Source organism: Mustela lutreola, chromosome 9 (assembly GCF_030435805.1).
Source record: "Mustela lutreola isolate mMusLut2 chromosome 9, mMusLut2.pri, whole genome shotgun sequence".
Taxonomy (NCBI): domain Eukaryota; kingdom Metazoa; phylum Chordata; class Mammalia; order Carnivora; family Mustelidae; genus Mustela; species Mustela lutreola.
Genome location: NC_081298.1, coordinates 134,297,804 through 134,317,898, shown reverse-complemented (window position 1 = coordinate 134,317,898; position 20,095 = coordinate 134,297,804). Strand labels below are relative to the sequence as shown.

Here is a 20,095-nt window from a genome sequence, read left to right as displayed (position 1 = left end):
AATATTCAATTTTTAAAAGAATTGCTTTAGAGCTTAAGTTGCCTAAAAAATATACATATATAGAATAAGGCAATGGCTGATATTGTTGAATCCAGGGGGCTCCTACTCTCAAAAGATAGAATGTGTGGGTATTTATCAGTGTTCCTTAGCATCCTTGGGCAATTAGGTCTCATGCTTCTCTAGATATCAATCTACCTCTTTTTATTCTATACCTTTTTAAATAATGAAAGCTCTTTGCTTAAATAAATAAAATATAGCTGGTACCAAGAGCAGAACATTTTTCATATTTTATGTTGTAGGTAAAGAAAGGTGAAAGGCAGATGGTGTGATTTGCTGGTCCTCAGAGCAGTTGTTTAGCAAATACTGATGTTTAGCAAATATCCATGTTCATGGGCTCATCACATGGAACATCATGTAAAATAGAGGTATAATTTTAAATATATGTACCAAACTTTAATTTTCATTTCACACTCAAAACTTCTGTACAAAAAGAGGCAAAGCAGGCAAAAAAAATTACAATGACTTTAGCAAACAGCATATGACAACTTTAAAACAGGTTTGTGTAGGCAACAGCCTTTATAGATGTAATGGAGAAGTTAGGTTCCAAAATGTCTTTAAGATAAAATTCCACTGTTTATTATTAATGTATAGAAAAATTTGTAGCTGGGTGGATACCAGATTGAATGAGAATTCTCTGAATTCTACTTGCACAATTGGATTCCAAGACTGGGTAGGCTTCATTTTTCTTTTGAGGAAGCACAATTCTGACTTTTTTAAAACTTAAGTGTGATGATGTATCAAAAACCTCAGTTTACCATTAATGTCTTGATATAATGATGATGACTAGAAGCAAGTGATGAAGCATGAGATTAACTAACAATTAAGAGATTACTATCAAGACTTTCTTTCTGGTTGTTAATAAATTCTCCAGCCCTAATGGGCTACCACAATTCAAAACACTCATCTCCACTTGCTTTCATTAGCAGTTCTTAGTGATGCATGAAAAACTTCTGAGAATAATGTCATGGTGTCAAAATAGCAGTACATCTGAGCAATGTGATTTTCACCTGTTGTCTGCCCCCAAATAAATAGCTGAGTAATGGAAAACACTGTTTATTTGAAAACTATGAAACATCAAATATGAAATATAGTTAACATCGACATGGATACTGTGGCTAGCTCTTTCCCCTAAACCACCCACGGGTCTTAAACACATGTGCATGCAGCACACACAGGAAAAAAAAAAAAAAAACCCAACAACAAAAAAACATGATTGTTCACAGACTCCTGGTGCCTGGAGGACAGACTGTTAAAAGAATTTGTCTCCCACAGTAGCTCAGGAGTGGATCCAAGGTCCATTACCTGTTAGTGATCACAGACATTCAATTAACTTGTCCTCCTGATCACCAGAGGCAACAGTTCTGGCCCTGGGCTTTTGAAAATCCATGTACAGATGAATCCTAGCTTTGAAACAAGGTAGCCTGGCTGTATTGGGGCAGGCCAGCAGCACCCCCACCCTGTATATTTGGTCCCATTTGATAAAATCTTACTAAAAATTATAAATGTGCTCAACTGTTTCTTCTCTTTCCTCTTTTCTCTCTCCAAGAATTAAGCTCCTCACCCGATAACGGAACAAAGGGACCCAATGATGATAAACATCGAGAGCCTCTATGATTCTTGTCTTGATGTTGCTGCCCAAAATTGCTGCCCAAAGATGACATGTGGCTGCCAAATAGAGCATTTCTTAAACTAAATAGTCAATGAACTTGACTATTTACCTTGTTGTTACCCTATTTCCCAGCTTCCTCTAAGGTATTAAGATCCCCAGATTTGAAAAGATCATGAAGGCCATCAAAGTGCATTTCTGTCCTGATGAGAAAGCCCCATATCCAAGGAGCTATATTTACTCAGCTTGAAAAGCTAAGGAAAATAGTCTTTTTTTCTCTCTCTGTTGACTGGCATTTAGATATAAACCAGAGAATCTGTTCTGCCACTTGATTGGAATTCTTGTTGCTGTTGTTGTTAAAAATAAAACAAAACAAAAGTATGTTTCCCCCTTTTTGGAGAACTCGAGAGAATGCCAGCTGGATCCTAAAGTCTGGAGATCAATTATGTCTGACAGCTCCTTCCTTGGGATATGGTGCATGAAACCCTGATGTACCCAGGCCCAATTTCTGGGATTATCAATCACTCGGCAACACTTTCTTTCTATCAGAAATAGGCAAGTAATAATATAAGCCTGACTGAAGGTTGACTTTAAAGTGTCCAATCTCATTCCACAGTATATATGCATAGGCCACATGGTGAAGAGGGAGAGTCAGGAGTGAGGGATCCTGGGCTCTAGTTTTACCTGGGGTCTATCCTATTTGATTTCACCCTTGTCTGGTTTCTCCACTGGAGGTTGGAATAAGAGATTTCCAAGATCCATTATAAGCTCTGATCCACATAAAGAATGACTCTAGGCCCTGTCTTATTTTCAATCATCAAGACAAGATGGCGTGATGCTTCCTGGACGGTCTTTCTTAAGGAAGCATGTAAGAGTCTGCCATTCTATTGGCTGGTTGCCTTGCAGAGATCGTCTGTTCTAACTGTCCATTTTATAGATGAAGACAGTGATACACAAAGACCTTAAGTGAATTTCCAAAGATCGCACAGTGGATCAGTAAGGTTAGGACTAAATCCAGGTACCCGGATCAAAGTTGTACACATTGCAACAAGCTAGCTATGTGGTCAAGGAAGAGCTACCTTTTAAATAGTAGGGGACTGGAAAATGTAGGGTCTCCCTGCTCTGAATTCCCTAGTCTTCTGGAAATCAGGGAAAAACCTGAGACCCCTGTCACCACATGATCAATCTACAAAGGGCAGGGCCCATTTTAGGAGGGGGGCTGGGTTTCCAGCTCCCCAAAGACACCTGGAGTGCCAGTAAAATTACCCAAAGCCGGAGGCTTGAAGTGGAGAGAGGACTGTCCTGTTGCCTGTGTCTCCTTCCTCCCAGCCTGTCCCCCACGTCCACTACAGCCACCTTCCCAGCTCATCTATGACAGCACATCTATCTATACCCACTTCTTTCAAATGAATGGATTCAAGTGCAGGTGATTTTCCTCTTGCAGAATTGAAAGGGAATGTTAGAGGAACATAAATCCAGAGATAAGGAGAATAGGTTGATAAATAAAATACGTGCAAACAAAAAAGCTGCACATGTGGTTTGCAGTCTGAGGAAAGAGGTGGGGTGGGGGGGCGTGCTGAATTCCAAACACTTGAGTTGGAGTCTTCACATGCATTTTTCTTTTCTTGGATTCCTCTCTCCCTCTGTCAGGATAATGGTTGTGTTTCTTGTAGCCAAGCCGACACAGGAAATCAAATAGTTCGTGTTTCTATAAGTAAACTTCCCAGAGAGATTACACATCTAGAATTAAAACACTACCACAAACTATTGGGAATTTCGGATTGTTATAGGGGTAGTTAAAGGACTGCAGTAGCAAAGATCAACATCGCCAAATTTTGGCTTTGGAGAAGAGGGCTTTGTTTTAGACATCAAAGGTAAGGCTCTCAAGTCAATTTATGCTCTGCTGGGTCGAGTCAGTCAAGATACAAATTAAAGTCCATATATTTCAGTGACAAGAATGAAACGGTTATGTAAATACACAAGTATTAACATCAATCTGTATTAAATTATGTAAACATGTACATCTTCTGAGGTCAGTACATAGATCCTCTTCTCTCCTCCGAGCAGAGCTCTACTGAAGCATTGCTCGAATCTGTTTGGAAGTTGATTCATCATTCAAGTGCTTGGTAGTGAACCTGGATGGAGAGAAAGCGACAGGGGTCAGCGTGTGAACAGTCCTCTGCCAAAGCTTCATGACGACTCTCAGCCCATCTTTACCTTGAGAGACACGATGGCTATGTAAAAATCAAACTTGGGCTCTTTCCTTACACAAAGAACCAGATTTTGATGCCGAGTGTATTTTCAGAAGGATTTAATATTTGATTCTTCTTCCCAGAGGAATTTTGGGATTGTGGTTATTTAACCATTAGACCTTTTATCTAATCAAATAAATACCCGGAGAAGACAGTAGCCGTCTCGTTTTCTGGGGAGAGAGACGTGAAGGTGTGTGACATTTCAGTCGTCTCAGATCCCCTTGCTGAGTTACAAATTTCAGAATGTGGCTCCGCATCCCAACATTCCCCCAAACCTCAATGCTGATGGTTTTCTACTTTCCTGGGAATGCTTATGCTCATTGTCACCACAAGGGGGCCCGAATGCAGGTAAACACACCAAAAAAAGGAGGGGGGCAGTCTGCAAGGTCACATTTACCTGGCACAGGCCTGGGGTCCGGAAAGGGAAGGGAGGGGAGTTAACATGTCATCAAACCCTGCCAAGTCCCAGGCACTTTGTGTACGTTCTCACTTCACCCACACTAACTCTGCAGGAGGGGTCCTGTCTCCATTTACAGGGGAGAAAACTAAGAATCAGAGAGGAGAAATCACCCATTTCAGACCACAAGTCTGCCCACGTGTGATTTGTGAGCGATCTGTGGCTTCTGATTTGGACGCAAGTCTGTCTGCCTCCAAAGCCCTTCATCACAGACAAGACACCGCAGATACCTGCACTCGTTTGGGACTCACTGCTCAGTCGGTGCCCTGCTCTTCACGAAGCCTTGCTCGACTGAACAAAGTTGGAAAGTTAAAAAAAAAAAATTCAGGCATTAACGCCTTACTGTGTATGGGAAGCCAACGTGCCATGAAATGGGCACCAATGGAGAAAAGCTTGGTTCATGCACAGAGTCTGGGAGGCTCCATCTGTTCTGAAGGACGATGACCTAGCAACTCCACAAAACAGCACTGACCTCAGTTTTATTCATTAAATGTGTGGCTGTTTCTTCCTTTACTAAATGGGGGTGACAGATCACCTCCCCCTGTGAGCTATGACGCAGTCGGGAGTGGGGCACAAGACACGAGTGTTGCACACAGAAGGTTGCTGGTCCCTTCCACTTGTGCTAACTGAGCCCTTCCTGCACGCACAACAGAGAGTGGGACTTGGGGAAATCAAAGATGAATGAGACAGCGAGGACCTGAAACCTTCCAGATTGCAATCCAGCATTGGAATAATTCATATGGTAGGAGGAGTCAACAAATTCCTGTCCATGTGTCATGGCTAAAAAATAAGAATGCCTTCTCTGGAGTGAATCAAGTGCGTGTATCCTTGGAAGAGAGGCCGCTGGGGCATCAGCTGTTAGCAGGGAGAAGCCGAGATGAACCACAGCGGCCAAATACTTGGGCATCAAGACAGGGTTGAGCAGGTCCCCCAGGGAGCTTTTGAATGAACACAAAGCGGATGCCTGTGTCCCCACCCTCGAGACTCTAATTCGTTCGGTCAGGTTGGAGCCCGAGTGTCAGGGTTTCCAAAAGCCACCCACCCTTCCCAGATACAGCCAGGGGCAGGGAAAGGAAGACTTGGGAAGCGGCTTCTGCTGAGTCTCCACTCACCACAAGATGGCACAATGTGGAATGAGGCTCCCGGCCCGTGGGGTGACCAAGACCCAGGGTTAGGCTCTAGCTCTGTCATCTGCTGTGTGACTTTGGGGAAGTTATTCGAGTCCCTACATCTCCGTTTCTTCTGTCTGAGAAAAATGGTGCTGACTTCAACTGGTTGTTGGCAAGAGTAAACGTGTGAAGACATGCCCGGGGTCAAGCCTGGTGCTCCAGCGCCTGATCCCTAAGAACATGTGAATTTGAAGGCGCTCCGAAGGGTCGCGGGGCTGAGGCTTACCTGAGGGCATTCAGCAGCCCCTCCACGCTGTCCGGGGCCTGTTCCTTTAAAACCTTTATGCAGCCTTTCATCTGCGAAGAGAAAGCACAACATTTTGTGAATAGCCTAGCAACGGTGTCTGTGGTAGGGTCCGTTCACGCTACCAATGGTCTCTAATCAGATCGCGTTGTTTCAGCCCAGAGAAATCAAAACAGAAACGACCCACAGACCTTCCTACTCCCTCAGGGAGTTGCTCCTCAGAGCAGTTCTCGAAGTTGTGTATCACTTTACTGTCAAACACTTAATATTTCCCTTTCTTTATCCTTCCTTCTTTCTTTCCATCCTTCCTTCCTTCCGATAGAGCTAAAGATCATCCAAACCGGATGATGACCTCATTACCTTCAACAAGTAGAAGTAAACACCGCCTCTTTGTGCTCCTAACAGCACACTGGCAGTCATCAGAGGACCTTGGAGATTTTAACGCCTGGGTTGTTTGGGCTCCCTCAGCAGCAGGGGACTGGTGAAGGACAGAGGTCAAGGATATGAGGGGCACCTGGGTAGCTCAGTCAGCTGGGCGTCTGGGATGGAGCCTGGGGTCGAGCCCCGCATATGGGTCCCTGCTCAGCGGAGAGCCTGCTCCTTCGTCCCCCTCTGCCTGCTGCTCTGCCTACTTGTGCTCTCTCTGTCAAGTCAATAAGTAAAATCTTTAAAAAAAAAATACAAGCCACTTGGGGGTGGATGGCTTTGGTTTCCTCCATCCATGTTTATTTAGTACCTGCATGAACCTGGGCAAGTTTCTTAGTTTTTTGCATCCCTGGAATATAATTTAGTCATACTTTGGGGAGTGTATAAAAACTAAGTTTACATGGATCACATTATGCATATCTTAGAATTTTTTTTTTTTTTTGGACAGGGAAGTATCTTCCTGCAAAAAATATAATCGCTCATTTTAAACTCAGATGTTCATGTGCTGTATTGAACCTGGGCAGACCAAGGGCCTCTTTTATGAGGGTCTCCTTCAAATACTTTCTGTGGGACTACTTCTGGTATGTAGGAAGTTTTATCTTCTGGCCTGAAAGACTCTGGTAGTTTGAAGGAGGCAGCCAGAAGCACAGCGTTGAGAATCATTTGGGGGTCACAGTATAGGCTCATCAAGAAAGAATGTCATGGTCCCTCAGAGATGTCTGTCACAGGTGCAGGATAGCAGACTAAAACATGCCCAGTGTGTGCCATCCTGAGGCTGCTCACTTCCAAGAATGGGCTCCCAGCCAAGGGATATAGAGATTTGGTCCCTTTCCCAGTAGAGTTCATGGTCTAGTGGAAGAAGAGACCCTCAAGGTTCTCCGGCAAGTGTCCATATTCTATCAGGAACACAAAGAGCCTGGCCTTCTGGCACCCAAGAATGGTATCTTTTCTGTCAATGACCCAACCCTTCTGGGCCTCAGTGACTTGGCTCTGATGATTCACCCTTCCAGGAGCCTTCCTCCTCCCCTCTGTCCACTTGGGGAAATCCTAGCCCTTCTCCAAGATCCACCTCAAACATCACCCTCTGTCTCTTCTCTAAACAGAATAAGCTTCTCCACCATCTGGGTTTCCAGGATACGTTCTTTGTAAGTGCATGGAATGAATGACACGCATCTCAGGGCTTCACAAATAAATATTTGTGTTTTTTTTTCCACAGTTGATGATACTCAAAAGATGTATAAATCCAGTGCGTGGAACTGCTGGCTTAGAAGCAGACTAGTATCTCAAAGAGCCCCTTTATGGTGTCCAAGAGCATGGCCCATCTTGACTATGTATTGTATTGGGTAAGCCTGAAACTTTCTCAGAGAAACATGCACAGTTCAGTATGAACAAGTTTTTCCTAGTGAGACCAAGGAACAAACAAGATTTCATGAAGACTCTGGGTGGTTAGATGTAACATTATATAATGATTGTGACCTCAACAGAAAGACTCAGTAAACGATCAGCAAGGACAAGCCATAGTTGTCCCCAGTGTATTTTGAATTGTTGACTCTTAGGTAAGTTGACAAGTGGCTCTGGTCAGTGAGAATGCCCTGTGGGTTCCAAGTGATAAACTCAATCCACATTCAAATGATGTCCATGGAGTTATTAATAGAGTTATTTACATGTGATCCACAGTATGAACATGTTCAAGCCTCACAAAGAATATAGTAAAAATGTTCAATGGTATGAAAAAAATTCTGTAAAATACTGTGATGCAAATTTTAAAATAGTAATTACAGCAGGGGGGTGATCTGTTATGTACACACACACTTGCATATACACAAATATCCGCATAAAAGGAAGGGAGGTACATATGCTGCCATGTTGACCATGGTCATTGCCTATGGTAAGGTTACTATAGAAGACACGTTCCATTTTCTGTATTTTGAATTCTTAGGTTTTCCTAATTCTTTTATACTAAATATTTCCCCCCCGGCAAACAGAAAAATAATAAAGTGATATTAAAAAATAAAAAAAAAATTATAACGAAGACTATGAAGAACGAAGACTAGCTGTGCTAGGAAGCCAGACCTGCAAAATAAGTCGTCTAAGTTTACTGTAACTGGTAAATTTCCTTATGGTCTTCAGCCTTGTGGTCCCTCTGGGCATGAAGACTTTTCTGTCTGCATTGTACTAAAGTAGCAGGGACGTTGTTCTGTGCAGATGAGTGAGGACAGAGTGTGCCTCCCAAACTGTGCACGGTCAGAAGGGGTTAATCCCAAAGGGGCCTTCCTATTCTGCCCCTAGAAGGCTGTATATTAATGTCTGGGGTATGCTATTGGGGTGGTGCTGCAGAAGGGAGCTAGGAGGAGATGTGCTTTATGCTATCGTCAAGTCACTTGTATACCAAAACCAGGTGTCTTCTGGTTATGTGCATTCATTCAGCAAAAACGCTATGGAGTATCTATTGAGTGCCATGCTCTATGTCAAGTACGACGTTAGGCAGTAGAGCAAACGGTGGGTGTACAGATCATGGTCTCGGCCCTGAGAGACACACTTGAAGTCTGTGAGGGAATCTGAAAATCCAAAATGGTTAAGTGGTGTGGGGGCCAGAGGAGGAGAGAGGTCCTGATCACAGAGGGAGGGAAATGTGTTCCTAAGTGAGGTGACATTTGTGGATTGGCTTAAAGGAATCCACCCATCAGAAAGAAGGGAGGGTCTTCTGGGCAGGGAATGGGGCTCAAGCATCTCCCAATGACAAAAAAAGGCATGGCCATCGGAGAGAGCCACCAGTGGGGAGTGGTTGGAGAGGAAGTTGGAACGTTGCTTGAAATTTGACTATGGTGTTTTGTAATCAATCCAGTCTCTCCCAACACTGTTTGCTTTAAGATACATAAAACATATTAATATCGATATATTTGCATGGCACATTGGGTGCAGACGGAAGGGGCAGTTTGTAACTAAGTGACTATTCACGTCTGCTCTGTTCCCCTGCCTGCTGTCAGGGTCAGTGTCTCTGAGCTCCTTGCCAGGATTGTTGACTGGATGTTTTGCTGTAAGAACATGCAAAAGTCTGTACATCTTGCTATGAGGATAGCTGCCAATCGGGGGTCTTGCCTCCTGGACAGATCCCTGTCTTCAAGTGGTGGACAGAGGGGAGAGAGAGAGAGAGAGGAGAAAGGTCTGTCTGGCATCATTCGTGAGAGCTCTTATTTGGAAAGCAGAGTTCGTCACTGTTCTTACATCAATCTTGGATGTCTTGCAGAAAGCTCCCACGGGGTGGACGTGGTCGTACAGAATGATAACCCCCACCATGACCCTCATGCAGAACATCAGCGTCTCGTCGCTGGTGAACCTACTCCTATATTCCCTGCAAGACAGAAGACATGGCAGCCGTGTTACTTCCTTGCCTGAGCACGTCCATTTCTGACCACTTTAGGCTCCTCCAATCATCTCTTGAGAACAATCCTGGACCTACAACAACCAGGTTAATATGCTCTTAAAGAAGCCCATGATGATAATTCTCCTTGAATCTATCCAACCAGCAATTCAGTGGGAAAATAAGGTAAATTAGAGGGCAGTAAATTCTTTTCTCTCCTGCCCTTCAGCGGCACGGCTCATCACGCACATCACTCCCCCACCCATCAATCTTGAATATTTTATAGCAAGTCCCTCTGGCTGTCCAAGATTATCGAGAATAATGGCTTCATTATGGAGAAAAAGAATCGGGCTCATTTCTACAGAGCGGCTATCGTGCCTCCAGTCAGAGGAACTTCCTTTGTTAAGACACAGGCTGCAGATTGAATTGGATGGACAGAGATACGTAAAAGAAATTATGTACCATTCACTGGGGCTAGGAGTATTTGTGGAGCTGGAATTTTGTTCACTTACCTTGACAGGGTCCCTGATGATTCAGATCATTCAAGATAATTCTAGAGGCTTTCTTAACAACTATTTCATTATGAATTCGGCCCACAATGAAGATGATTACTATTTCTGTCTTGGGATAAATCCTAACTTGGGTATAAGTGAAATACTTGAAATGAACACCATCTTACATTTGAACAGAGTGTCACATTTCATATGGCACTTTTGAGGTCTCTGGCCCTCCCCAGCCCTCTGCCGCATAGAGGACCTTACGGGAACCCCATCAGGGAAGGAAACCAAGGCCTGGGCAGGCCATCGACCTGTCTACAGGCACAGAAGTAGCTAAAGAGATTACAGGGTATGGAGAGGTGTTCCAGGAACCCTGGCTTGTGGGTGTGGACTTCCTCATTACCACACTGCCTTATCATTAACCACCTCCGCCACTTCTAAAATCCAGCAACTAGTTTAATTAAGCATAAAGGATCTGCTGAGAGAGGGAGACAGAGTGAGAGGCAGAGAGGGAAGGGAAGGGAGAAAATGCAAAGGAAAGAGGGAGAGAAGTCTGCTAATCCATTATCATTCTTGCAACAAGACTACCACTTGTACTCTTTTGTTCTAAATCTTCTGCCAAATCCCTTCTCCAATATACTTATAATAATAATAATAATAATACCCAGTCATGTAAGCTAGCCCTCCATTTGGCCCTTCCCCATCTTCTACAGCACCTTTGGTGTGAGTCCTGGTTCTGCCATCTAATAAGCTATGAGAACTTTGGGAAGTCAGATAACCAATTTGGACCTCAGTTTCTTCAACTATACAATGGGGCTGATTACATTTATCACCCAGAGTTCCTTATAAAATTAATTCAAATAATATATCTGTTAATGTCAATATGCTGACCCAAATGTTAACACCACCACCATCACCACCATCATCATCGACATCAAGATCAACATCAACATCATCACCATCAACATCATCAACATCATCAACATCAAGTTAACAAGCTCTCTCCAGGCGACCTCCAGACCTTGGACTCTACTCTGATCTCACTTACGGTGTCTCCAGCATGACTTTACAGACACTTGTCATCGTGCTGAGGCAATCTGTCGTGTTCTCTATCGGCAGGGTTTTGTTCTGAATGGGAGACACAGAAGTGTGTTAGCCCTGCGAGCAGCTTTTCTGCGCAGCTGGGGAAAAAGCACCTCAGGGCTCAGCTTCACTTACTTCGGAGACAAAGTGCATGGTGGCATTGCTAAGGGTTTTCAGCATTGGTGTGGCTTCTGCATAGAAGAGGGACATTCGATTGGCCATCTCATTATTGACTTCATTCTCAATGTCTAGCTGATGAAAATAAGAAAAAGCAACTGATAAAGACAGGGTCGACAATCCCCAAACAGTCTCCGCTGGAAGGGAAATCAGAGACAGGGTTGTCTTTTCCTTGGGCCCTGCCTGAGGCAGCAGCCAATGGACGGTGTGGGGAGTGGGTGCACAGACCAGGAGACCCAGGAGCTCACATGCATGTTGTTGATGCGGTTGCGACTTATCGTCCTTCTGTAGTAGCTGAAGTCATTCTGAATGGCTGGGTTCCTCATCTGAAATTCAGAAGAGAGCAAAGAAAGTCATCTCTCTGTGTCACAGAGAGGACAGGCATTAGGGGCCCAGACACTAGACTTGGGAAATACACCAGGACATCTCTTGATTATACAACAATCAAAGCAACTTCTACTTAAAAATGAATACCCAGTGCCTCGCTGTTTTAATACAGGCCCTGCTTTTCCTGTCTGCTAGATCTCAAGGAAAGAATACTTGTTCTCAATCAGGATACAGATACTTTGAAAAGGTCTCCTCTTCTTGTATTTGGCGGATTTTGAATTTACACACACAAACTGCGATTCTAAGTCATGTGGACTATAGGAATGCAAATTCTCACCATGTTTGATGTCTCTGTAGGGAGGGAGCTACATCCTACTCATCTATCCCCCGCCCCATGGCATTAGCAGAGTGCTGACACACAGTAGGCCCTCAGGACAAGTTTGTTAAACTGTCTTAACGTGTGTGGTCTAACCTTCAGCTCATCAAATCGCAGGGTAAAATGAAGAATTTCTGCAAACTCCTTCGCCAGGGCCTGCTCGCGTTCCAGGTGCTGGGTTGGTGTGTAGGGTGGACAGGTCAGAGACTCTAACAAACTCTGAAGAGCTTTCTCTGAAAGTCAAAGTGATAAATATATATATGAGGTGGCCCACAGAGATCCTTCTAGAAGCACAGTTCTTAGGCCCCATTGACATTCTCAGAGACAACCTTCTTGGATCTTTCTTTCCCATGTCTTTTCCCACAGCTGTGTACAGTAGGACATGTGCAGAAAGGAGAAGGAGGCCATCAGGCCTGAGCAGGTGGCCCCCCACCTGCGGAAGACCCCCCCCGGGCCACACAGTTTCCCCTGTGTTTCTCAGAGCTCAGCAACTCTCAATGTTCCATAGTGCTGACTCCTACCACTGTTTGGTACCAGATATGTTTTTGGATCCTGTGCTCAAGAATGTGCAGTGCTTTTCTGCCAAGCCATTGCCATATCAACCTCCATTACTGTCCTTGAAATAGTCTCATTACTCCCTCTTGTCTATTCCTAAACATTCCCTCCTATTTTCCCTTCACCATATTTCTAATAATACCGACTCACTTAGCCAATCCTCTATAGCAGGGGTTGGCAAACAATGGCGCACAGGCCAAACATGGCTCACAGTCAACTGTTACAAATAAAGTTTTATTAACACATAGCCCCACTTTATTTCCATTCCTTAATGTACTGACTGTGGCTACTAATGTGCTACATTAGTTGTGAGAGTTGGGTAGCTGCAACCAAGACAGCGTGGCCCATAAGCCTAAAATATTTATAATCTGCTTTTTACAGATAAGTTTGATGGCTCCTGATCTGCAGTCCTGAATTGTCTTTCATAGCATCTTTACAAGAACATCTCTTGCCTTTTTCATTTATGGGGATGTACTGCCTTCTGAGGTAGCCCTGACAGGGTGGGTCTTTGTCCTGTTAAAAATTTGGCTCGTTAGAATTTCAGTTCAGTGGATCTAGATATATACTTTGGTCTGCTCTGACAGGTGGGTCTTTGTCCTGTTAAAAATCTGGCTCGTTAGAATTTCAGTTCAGTGGGTCTAGATATATACTTTGAAGAAAGAGAGAGGGAGGAAACAAGAAGACACTGACCGAGAGTCTCCAGAAGCTCTCTTTTAGTTCATTCAACCATTCCCTTTGGGTCTTCATTTCAAGTTCTCTCAATACTATTATTTCCCCAAAGTATTTCAATTTCTCTGTTTAACTCTTAAAATGTGATATTCACTTACAGCAAAAGTAAACATGACTATCCCTTTCCTCGTTCAAGCTGTATTAAATAATGAAACCACAGACAGCTTAATTCTTGGGGGTGTGGTTAGATCATTCAGGTGGTCACGTCGAGCCTATTGTTAACCACACCTAACTTAGCTCTTGCTTCTGCAAAGCCATCCTGTACCTGTACATGTTGTTTTTAAAGCTTAAGGGCAGAATATTGTCTGTTTTCCCCATATTTTACTATATTAAATTTATCACAAGACTCCAGCAAATCAAGTTTTTGGGATTAGCAGGTGACTTGTTTGTTTCAACTTCTCTGCCATTTAGGAATGTGATCAGCCTATAACAAAACTGTTAGCTGAGAACAAGACCAGAGGACATCCAACAGCAGAGATATGCTCAATGTGCACGTAACTGCAGGGTAAGGATCTCTGAGCTGATTTAAGGAAATGAAAATGACAGGTGCTTCTGTCCATGGATGGCCTCTCCTAAGACACTGGGGACGGATGTGGGCCACTCCCCCGCTCACTGAGCTCGCTCTTCCTGCTCCCTAAGCAAACTCCATAACAGAACCTCACACGCGGGATGCAACCTATAAACACATACTCACCTAGCCTTATGGAAAATTCATAAAATCTCTTTAGCCTCACAACCAGAGGACATACTGCATTCCAAGCCTTTTCTTGAAGCTGAATGTCATTGGGATTCTGAATCGCCTACAAAAACATGATAAAATTGTCTGTTTAAAAAGCAGGAATAAGCTCCACATCAAAATGCTGTAAGATTGAGAAGGGATTTTAGTTTAAGAAAGTACAATGCCTGATGCACTTCACTACTGTGCTAGTAAACTGACATCAGTTTCACCGACTGTCCTGCAAGATGTTCAATTAGAATGGAGATCTTAGCCCTTAAACATAATGCAAATGACCCTACAATTAGATCCTGTGTCATCTTACTTGTTTCTCTGATTTTCAATGCAAAAAAAAAAAATTGCAAATCTAATTGGAAACCAGTCAGCTTTCCTCCCTCACATGTTGATTTTACTAAAGTAAAGCCAGTGCTCATTAAGAAGTGCGGATCCTGCAGACGTCTTCCTTTCTCTATAATATGCATTACGTGCCTTCCGTTCTGGGATGTTACCTGAAGTATCTAAATTAATGGCGACCCCTAAGTAGAAAGACGACCACTTAAGAGGCTGTCACATTCTTAGAAATGCTGTTTTGTCTGAGTTTCAGCAGCTCATGGATTATGCCAGTGGGATTTTTCCCAGAAAGACGAAAGCGGCGGCAGTAGCGTGTGTGTACGTGCGCGTACGTGTGAGTAGGTGTACGTGTCCGTGCGCATGCGTGCGTGTAGGCGTGCGCATGTGCGCGCATGCGTGTAGGGGTTGATACGGCCACGAAACTGATTTCAAATACAAGGAGTGTGAAGTTTTTTGCCTTTAAGGCATAACCGAGTCTTAAAAGCCACACCGACAACCTCCTTTGTTGTTTGGGTGGTTGTTTTTTCAGGGATTTCTTTTTTACAGCTCAAAGTCATTTCAAGATGACAGGCCTGTAGGCTACTTGAAGCGACCTTGCTTACAAGGAGCCTGCCCTTTGTGATACTGTGGGACCTGCTAAAATTATTACAAATGCTGAGAAATTCGTGCAAATCCAGACCTCATGACTTATCGTTCTTCTTCTTTTTTTTCTTTTCTCGTGACTTCTATTTCAACTTTTGTACAGAGACCGTGCATGTATGTTTCCCTTACCGAGGTCGTATGCGGACCAACCAGTGTCTAAGCGTCAGTCCTGCGCTACCGCACGTACGGCTGAGAAGAGAATGGCTAATTTTTACACGGTCTACGGCGCCGTGTGCTCAGATGAATGTACCAGAATAAAAGGGACCATTCATACTTTGTGAGAACCACATTACCCTCCTTGTTCTTCCTAGTACACTAGGAAATATTAGGGTTATTGCTTAATCTTGCTGCGTGTGTGTGCGTGTGTGTGTGTGTGGGTTTCCCTTCTCGTCCAAGGGTGTTGTCCGCCCAGTGTTATCATTGGCATACATCTCGGATCTCTGGCCCCGCGCCTTTGTAAGCCTGCAGGTCTGCGAGGATGCTCTCCGAATCCTGGAGGACCGCGCTGATCTGGTTCCAGATTTCCCTCTCTCCTTCTGTGGGCTGGGCATCTGAGCAGAAGGGAAACCAAAAGACACAGAGAGCTGATGTTTACAAACAGCTTTTGGAATGAAGATCAGCATTCAGCTCTACTTGCTACAGAGTTCTGTTTGATTCCTGCAGGTTTGGTCTTTATGTTTTAAGGTAATAAGCTGCTAGGAAAGGAAACTAACACAACTTCTGCCCATGACTCAGTTCAAGACAGTCATCTGACTCTGTACATGTTACACAGAGCACACTGGAATCACTGAGAGCACTTTATTTATTTGTGTAGAACATACTTTTTGCACTCCAATTATGTGCCAAGTGATTAACTGGGTGATGGAAGGAATCGATGTTGTGTTCTGGGGACCATGTTTAATAGGAGAAGCTACTGAATAGATCTGTTATGACTAAAAATCTGTGAATTTGAGTGTAGGTGAGAAAAACACTCCCCCCCATTACCATAGAAACAAATAAGCTTAAGATATTAGATAATCCTTCAGAGCCATGACAGAGATGTATCTTTCTGGAACACAAAGACAGGGAGAAAGCATTGAGATTTATAATTGAATGTAAACTAAAGAAGTACATGAGGTTCATTTGATTTATTTATTTGCTTGTTTATTTCCAGTAAGCTCTACACCCAATGTGGGGGCTTGAACTGATGACCCAAACATCAGGACTTGCACGCTCTACTGACTGTGCCAGCTAGGCACCCCCAACAGGAGGTTCATTTTAAAGATACTTATACTATTCAACTTTGATCTTGATTATAAACAATTCCCACAAGAGTAAGTGACACATTCAGGTTTACATAAATAAAGAACATATTCTAACAGCCATAGAAGCCTCCTCTCGGCTCTGAATTCCAACTTTTACACTGCATTCCCGTAGCCAATATATATTCTTGTCCCTACGAGTATTTTGTGGAAGCTGGTGAGTGATAAAGATTGGGTTTTATCTCCGAATACTTACAAAATAGGTTACTTTCCCGGCTATTAGGGAATTAATTTCCATTCCAAACAAAGGTACTGCTAATGGAGAAGGGGGATAGATGCCACCTCCTAAAAATTCATTTTAAAAATCCAAGTCCTAAGGTAGTGAATTCTCTCAGCAGACCCCACTCATGAAAAGGGAGCTAGAGTTATGTCAGGTAAAACATTCATGAGAACATTATTAGGAACATGACCGAGACCCACCGTGTTATGGTACAGAACCTAGCCTGGGAGGAGAGATTACTCTTTTATCCTCGTCTATCCTCCCACTGTTTCTAGAATATTCTCAGGTATAGTGTTACACACAATATCAATCACTTTAGAGCCTATCCTTTCCTGTTTCCGAAACTTTCCCCAAAGTGATATGGGTGTCTTAAACAGAAACCTTTAAAACTTAGTAAGTTAGGAAGCCTGTAACTGAGGACAACATTTTAGTGAACAGAAATCCAGGGAAATTTCTGAGAAAGAAAAAAGTCTGGGAAGAGAACGTGTGCCAAAAATGCAACACGAAGGTATTAAAAAACAAAGAAAAAGGAAAAGCTCATTTCCTCATATCCTTTTTCCCTTCTGATGAATGCACTGAAAAATCACAAGCTAAAAAAGCCAATTTCCTAGGGAGAAATTTGAAAAGGAGGAAAAGAAAAATAGGCTGTAACCAAGATTCTGGGAGGTAAGCCTCCTTGAATGTAATTATAAAATAGTATGAAAAGAAGAAGACACTTGGGGATCAGGAAAGGGAGACTTCTGATCTTGGCCATCACCAGGGTTCCATCTGAGCGAGTCCCCACTTGGTGAAGCTTTAGACAAAACAATTAAAGTGGATGGAAGACGTGGGCCAGACAAACACAAAAACCTGTTCTTCTAGTGGTGATTAACACAAAAGGAGAAAACTTTCAGTCAGTTTTTAAAAGCAGAAGCCCTTTCTTAAGTGCTTCAAAAAGAAGACCATCTCCAATAGAGTGGCCTGAACGTGGTATTGGCAAACTTTGCTCTCTATCCCAGGAGAGGTGACACCTTCTGCTATGACTTAGCCCCGACCGTGATGTGACCAAAGGAGCTGGATGAGTGGCATGGGGTGGTGTCACTTCTCTCAGGGTGGCAGAGTTGGGGCTGTGGGGAAGCCCCTCCATCCTAGGGTGACCCTCTCGCAGCACTGCAATGGTCTGTGAAACAGGACCCCTCAGTCCCAGCCTTCCTCTCTGGGAAAATGTTTCTTTTGGCAAATGTCCTGGTGTCTTATTAAAAGCGTTTTTCTTATAGCCCCACTTCACAGGGGTGGGGTGGGATTGGAGAAACCCAATCCATCTTTGCTTCTTCATCCCAACTTAGAAATGTGTTGCTCATTTTCTTCCATAATTTGTTAGTCTTCTTGGATGTTCTATTTTTTTTTTTCTTCCCCTCTCATGGAGGTGAAATCACTTCTTCATCCAGCTAATGAGTAAGCCCTTGGGGCTGGCAGCATGGCCCTTGCCTTCTGAGGACTCAAGTCACAAGTAGGGTCAACTTCTAAGGTGAAGAGTGCTGACTGGGAGAAGCTCTAATCTATTTGTATTTTTCCCCCCCACAAATAGAAAAAAGACTGTGTAACCCTAATTTGGCATAGGCTCATGTCCCTATGGAAGTTCGTGATTCATCCTACTCTGATTCCCCCGAGCCATGTGATCAGACAGCCAAGGCTAATTAATAAGAATCTGACCCATGAGGCTGCAGGACTCTGGCTTTATTTGTTTCATGTGATCTTAAATCTCCAGGGCCTGGCATATAGTATATGCTCAAGAAAGAGTTGCTGAATAAAATACCTGAATGAATGATTTATTTCTCACACTACATCTTATGATTTTTCTGCTTATGTTTGAATTGGAAGGTTTTTGGAGACACGGTCTATATTTTCTCCTCATTGCCTCCATATGTACTACCTATTGGAGACACTCAATAAATATGTCAGGACTCAATGAACATATGAGGACACTGACCAGGTGGTAGAGGAGGTGGGCGTTTGGAGGCAGTGAAAGAAACAAAGGTCCTATTACGTCTGGATCCTCTCCTCTGCCTCTTCTTCCAACTGGTCTCTATACTGGTAACCTCTTTTCACTGTTATTGTTTTTCTATATGTATATTCATCTACAACCAAATTGGCTATTCATCCTTTCATTAACACTTGTGTTTTTAAATCATCCATCATTCATCTACAACTTCAATATCTCTTCAGTAGGGTCAATACACTGTTAGGATATTTGTTGAGTGAAAAACTATGCCTATGTTGACTATCCCAACCCTAAGGCTGCTACCATTTGCTTTCTGGAATATCCCTTTGAGAGGATTTGGGGTCTTTACGTCTGGTTCTCTCTGTATTCAGATTCAATAGGTAGCCATGTTTTAAAAATGTATTGTGTCTTCAGATGTCAAAGAGAAACATCTTAAAAAATGAGTGATTGAAAAGGTACGCTGATATCTAACCTATCAGCGACCTTCTAAAGCGCCTGCAGAGTGAACAGGAAATCAGATTTATGGGTTTTGTTTTCCTACTTTTAACACAAAGATTGACCCTTACTCAAAGGTACGCACACATACACATGCCCACCAGTGATATTACTGATGGACACCAGTTTTTATTTTCAGTTGTAGCCAGTGAATCCCTCAGTGATGTTTCTTCTAAGAATCACATTCCAAAATTCTAATCATTGTCCATTATTCCATCTCCATCGAGAAGAACGGTTATACCAAGCCAGACTGTTCTTATCTAACAATGAAGCTGTTTAAAAAAAACAAAAAAAAAAACCAAAAAAAAAAAAACCAAAAACCCACCCTGTGATTTACACACGCAATTTCAGAAACCAATCCTCTGAGGAGCCCCGGAACAGGCCTATCCAGGCCATTCCCCAGGCAATGATTAAAACCTCTGTTCTGGACTTGCTATTGCACAAAGTATGAAAATGTATCATCAGCACTGTGGCCTTGAATACATTGTTAAGAACTTTCTGAATTCCAAGTGCCTAGAACTTTTAATGGAAAAATAACCCTCTTATCAATGAAGATAGTGAGGCGGTATTCATTTTGTTTACAGGGGGTCTATTTTCCCTCCTTTGGCTCAATTTGCTTGCGACTGTGGATATGAACTGTCAGGATTCTGGTGTCACCAGGTCAGTTGGAGGCTTTGCTGTGGAGGCCTGTGATGTTTACTGAAAGCAGAATGCCTTACATTCCTCGGGGAGGATGGAGAGGAAGGTGGCCCAGTGTTTTTGTTTGTCAGGAAGGAACATCTTTGGTGAACATACCCCGGGGCATGGCAGCAGGGCTCAAACCAGAGCAGGGCTGTCAAATCAAAGGGTTCTTATCTTTATAAATCAGTCAAGGACATCCTCTGTCTTCACAAGCATGGGGAAACATGCATACCTTCTCCTCACAACCGACTCAGAACTGTATTGGAAAATCTAACAGAATCAAACAAATTAACAGAAGATAATGTGAGCAGAGGACACCATTTATGTGGAGATGTCTTTGGCTTTGAAGGAAGCTGTGGCCTTTCATCTGTAGGATATGCTTCTCTCCCT

The 20,095-nt window shown here is 43.2% G+C and overlaps 1 protein-coding gene across 3 annotated transcripts in view; it reads right to left on the bottom strand.

Annotated features, from left to right (window-relative positions):
* Window positions 1–428: 428 nt before the first annotated feature.
* The window catches only part of CYRIA (CYFIP related Rac1 interactor A), a 104,999-nt gene continuing 85,332 nt past the window's right edge, over window positions 429–20,095 (bottom strand). For 2 of the 3 annotated variants that reach the window (XM_059132600.1, XM_059132601.1), the window contains 9 exons: window positions 15,457–15,578; window positions 14,014–14,119; window positions 12,132–12,268; window positions 11,581–11,658; window positions 11,291–11,407; window positions 11,121–11,200; window positions 9,440–9,566; window positions 5,771–5,841; window positions 429–3,801 (listed from right to left, as the gene is read on the bottom strand). In XM_059132600.1, the coding sequence (XP_058988583.1) occupies window positions 3,738–3,801; window positions 5,771–5,841; window positions 9,440–9,566; window positions 11,121–11,200; window positions 11,291–11,407; window positions 11,581–11,658; window positions 12,132–12,268; window positions 14,014–14,119; window positions 15,457–15,578 (902 nt within the window). In that variant the 3' untranslated portion in view covers window positions 429–3,737. The remainder of the gene's footprint in view (window positions 3,802–5,770; window positions 5,842–9,439; window positions 9,567–11,120; window positions 11,201–11,290; window positions 11,408–11,580; window positions 11,659–12,131; window positions 12,269–14,013; window positions 14,120–15,456; window positions 15,579–20,095) is intronic. The other variant, XM_059132602.1, reaches the window with a different exon arrangement.